Genomic DNA, 3,978 nt, shown 5'->3' on the forward strand with positions numbered 1-3,978 from the left:
AAGAAAGCGGATCGGGAGGAATCTCTATTGAAAAAAAGGGTTGCAGAACGCCTGAGAAGAGAAAAAATCAAGAAGGATCCAACTCTTGCAAAATTACAGGCTGAAAAGCAGGCAAAATGGAACAAAATGAAGAAAGAAAAACAGAAGCAGATGACTAACCGACAACAACGAGAACTGCGCAAGAAATGGCGGAAAAAAGCAAAAGAAGCGTATGAGCGAAAGAAGATAAAAAAAACAAACTTCAGATGAAAATTTGCAACAAGACGTAACAAGCTGCCAAAATTGTGATGGCTCACCACCAGTGCAAAAGCTAAATCATAATAAAAGTTTGAGTGCTACAAAAAGGGAAAGACATCGAGCAAAAACTGCCTACCAACGTTTGGTCAGTGAAAATAAAAAACTTGCAGCTAGCAGGGAAATACTCCAACGAAAAGTAAGAACATTACAAATGAGACTAGTCAGAAAGAATTCTGGCTCAAAATCTGAGTCGCCTAAGTCAGTAGTCAAACAAGTAATTGAATTGGTCATTTGAGAAACCCCATAAGTCAATTTTTAGCTAAATTTAGTTTTTTATATTTTTGCAATCAACAGATATAAATACACAGTTCCTCTGAGAAACAACATAAGTCAGACTTTTTTTACCAACTTTATAATGCCACAAAGTTTTAGTTCACTTGAGAAACACCATAAGTCAGTGACTTATAGTGTTTCTCAAGTGAACAGCAGCAACAGCTGACACCTTGATCAGTGATCAGCTGTTTACATTGCACTAACAATTCCAGCCCAGGTTTGAGGTTATGGTGGGATATTAAAGAGTAGCCTATTTTCTTTGTTCGTCTAATATCGAAATTGAAACATTTTAAAATCATTATCAGAATGAATGAGCTAGATGTTAATTTAGAGATTCAGAAACGTAAAAGGAAAAAGGGTGTTCTCAATAAATCCGAGTACAAGGCCGAAATAATTAAAAAAGCCAGAGTTTCAGGAAGCTCATACATAAGTTGGACTGGAAAAGAAGTACCAGAAATAACTCCAGGAGAAGATTGCAAGTAAGTATTTTTCACTTTTATTATGTTCGTTCAAGTACTAAGCTTACATATTTGTACATATTTTATGTGCATATCTCTTAAATGTCATATAATAGTAGATTATAAAAGATAGAAGTAAAAACATTTATTATTTACTACTGTCCTATTATGGACTACGTCAGTTTTTCTACCTTAGCTGTCATAGTGCTATAGCAATAATTTCTATCATTGTGTTTGTGATAGCCTACTTTTTTAGCTCTTATCCTGTAAACACAATTTAATATATAATATATACACACACACACACTCACACACATACATGAACGCACCATACGCATACCTATTACTGTTGGAGTAACACTAATAAACTAAAACTTTCTTTAAAAAATCCTTTTCACAATACACTTTGGTATAGACTAAGTTTCTATCCTTATATGAAACCAATAAATTTGATGTGTTAAAGTGAAGAAAAATATTTTAAACACACTCACACAAACAATTGCAACATGGCCTAATTGATGCAATATAATCTATAACATTGAAGAAACTCTTTAAAAACTTTAAATAAATAAATATATTCCCAGAAATAATTTGTTGTTTTTTTCAGGTGTCGGCGGAAGTGCTTCACAAAAGTGGCAGATGAAGAACGGAAACGGATATTTGAGACCTTTAGAAGTTTGGGGTCTAAAAATGAGCAAGACAACTATCTACAATCTTTGATTGCAGCAACTGAAGTTAAACAGAAACGGCGGAGGAAATCAAGTGAAATATCACGTAAGCCAGATAGAGGAAATACATTCATTTACGAAGTATCAACACCATCTGGGAAGCAGCAGGTATGCAAACTTGCATTCTCTAATATACATGGAATAAGTAGTGACCGCATCAGGAGATTGACAAAACTACTAACAGAGGGTAAAAATCCTCAGGATATGAGAGGCAAAAGTGTCCCGGGCAATGCAAAACCAACTAATTTTGTCAATAGAGTTAAAGAACATATCGCTTCCTTTCCTGTGAAAATAACACACTATGGTACAACTGATTATAGCTACTTGAATGAAAAACTTAATGTTCTTGAGATGTATAAACTGTTTAAACAGGCGAATCCAGATATTGATATTGGGTACAAATTTTATCTTAAAATATTTAAAGAAAATTTTACTCTGCATTTTGGTCGTCCACAGGTCGACACTTGCTGTACTTGTGAGGCTCTTGAGATAAAAATTAAAAGTAAATTCTTGAATGATATAGCTAAAAGAGTCCATGTAGCTGAAAAAATAGTCCATAAGCGCAGGGCTAAAAAGTTTTACTATAAAATCAACGAAGTTCAGGAACAGGCTGCTACTAATGAAAATATTGGTGGCATATGTATTGATTATATGCAAAATTTACAGCTACCAACTATCCCAGTCCAAGAAACATTTTATCTCAGACAACTCACTGTTAGTGTTTTCTGTGTCCATAATCTTAAAGACAACAGTGTAGTATTTTTTATGTATCATGAGGGAATTGGTGGTAAAGGCCCAAATGAAGTCTGTTCATTTCTGTTGAGCTACATTCAAAATCATTTAATAGAAGGGATTGAACACTTACATATTTTTTCTGACGGATGTGGAGGCCAAAATAAAAACCACTCAGTTCTCAGATTGGCAAATGCCTTGGCCTCCACAGGAAAGTTTAAGACAGTAGAGCAGTATTTTCCTATTAGAGGGCATTCTTTTCTGCCCTGCGATAGGGACTTTTCAGTTATTAAAAGAAAAGTGAGAAGGTGCGACAGAGTGTACACTGTTAAGGAATATGCTGAAATGTTCCTAAGTGCCTCATTAAAAAATGAGTTCTATGTGGTCCTACCTGAGTCAGAAGACATTTTAAATTTCAAGGATTGGTGGCCTGCATTTTTTAACCCTTCGACGCGTTTTGCCGTACCTAGTACGCGAAGCGATGTATCGACGATTTTCGGTTTTATTTGATGGTCACTCGAATATTGGCCTATCGAAAGTGATATTGATTTAAAGCTTATGAGTTTAGCTATCGATATCAATAGTCATATGTTACTCAAAAAACAACTGACATCGTAAAAAGAGTCTAGAATATGACGCAATGAATCAGCTGTTCTCGCTACTGACGACGAACCAGTCCAGCCGGTTCTTTGTTTATGCGAAGTAGGGAGCTAATGTTTACATGTTGTTTTGTGATATTGTCAGTGTTTAAAAGTGTATTAATAATATTAATATCGTTTTAGTGGTTGTGCTGTGTAAATATTATGGTCTGTAAATCAAGTTCTCTCCAGTAATTTTTTCGTTTTTTGTGATAGTTGCAAGTAAGCCTAACCTAAAATGGCAACTTTGAATGTTTGTTATTATACTAACATTATGGTAGGCCTAGTTCTCATTTATTTTACCAAATACAATTTTATTTAGTGTTGAAATAATACATATTCCTCATACAATGGCAGGACCCAGTAGAGTTAGTACAAACAGTGAAATCGATAGGCTACTTGACAGTGACAGTGATGATGATTCAGTATGATGGTGCTAGATTTGTGGCACAAATGGAATTTGATCAAACCAATTCTGATTAATGAGTTCCAGGATATTGTTAGGGTTAGAGATAATGAAGAAGTAGAGGATTTTGCAAATTTGGGGGGAGGGAGATGAAATGCCAGTAGACCTGAGGCCTAGACAAATGGCGAATTCAGACATGATTTGGGAAAACTATGAAACACTTATAATGGTATGAGAGCAAGTTTTTTATGTGACAGTGGCCCTAAAATGGAAACAAACCAGGCATTCTAGAACTTTTTTATTCTTTTTTGAACAAAACACTAATAGACCTAATTTGAATGAAACAAACAAGTATGCTGAACAAGAAAGCTAGAAAGGAATTGATTTTTTCTCGGTTTTCTGATATGGAAGTGGAGGTCCTATGCTCAAGGGATGAAATATATGTA

General features: G+C 34.8%; 1 protein-coding gene across 1 annotated transcript; it reads left to right on the top strand.

Moving 5' to 3' along the window:
- The first annotated feature begins 260 nt into the window (after nt 1-260).
- On the top strand, nt 261-3,545 carry LOC124358073. Its single transcript, XM_046810369.1, has 2 exons — nt 261-1,049; nt 1,636-3,545. The coding sequence occupies exons 1-2, from the start codon at nt 877-879 to the stop codon at nt 2,996-2,998; spliced, it is 1,536 nt and encodes a 511-aa protein (XP_046666325.1). The 5' UTR covers nt 261-876; the 3' UTR covers nt 2,999-3,545.
- The last annotated feature ends 433 nt before the right edge of the window (nt 3,546-3,978 follow it).

This window comes from Homalodisca vitripennis, chromosome 3, assembly GCF_021130785.1.
Source record: "Homalodisca vitripennis isolate AUS2020 chromosome 3, UT_GWSS_2.1, whole genome shotgun sequence".
Taxonomy (NCBI): domain Eukaryota; kingdom Metazoa; phylum Arthropoda; class Insecta; order Hemiptera; family Cicadellidae; genus Homalodisca; species Homalodisca vitripennis.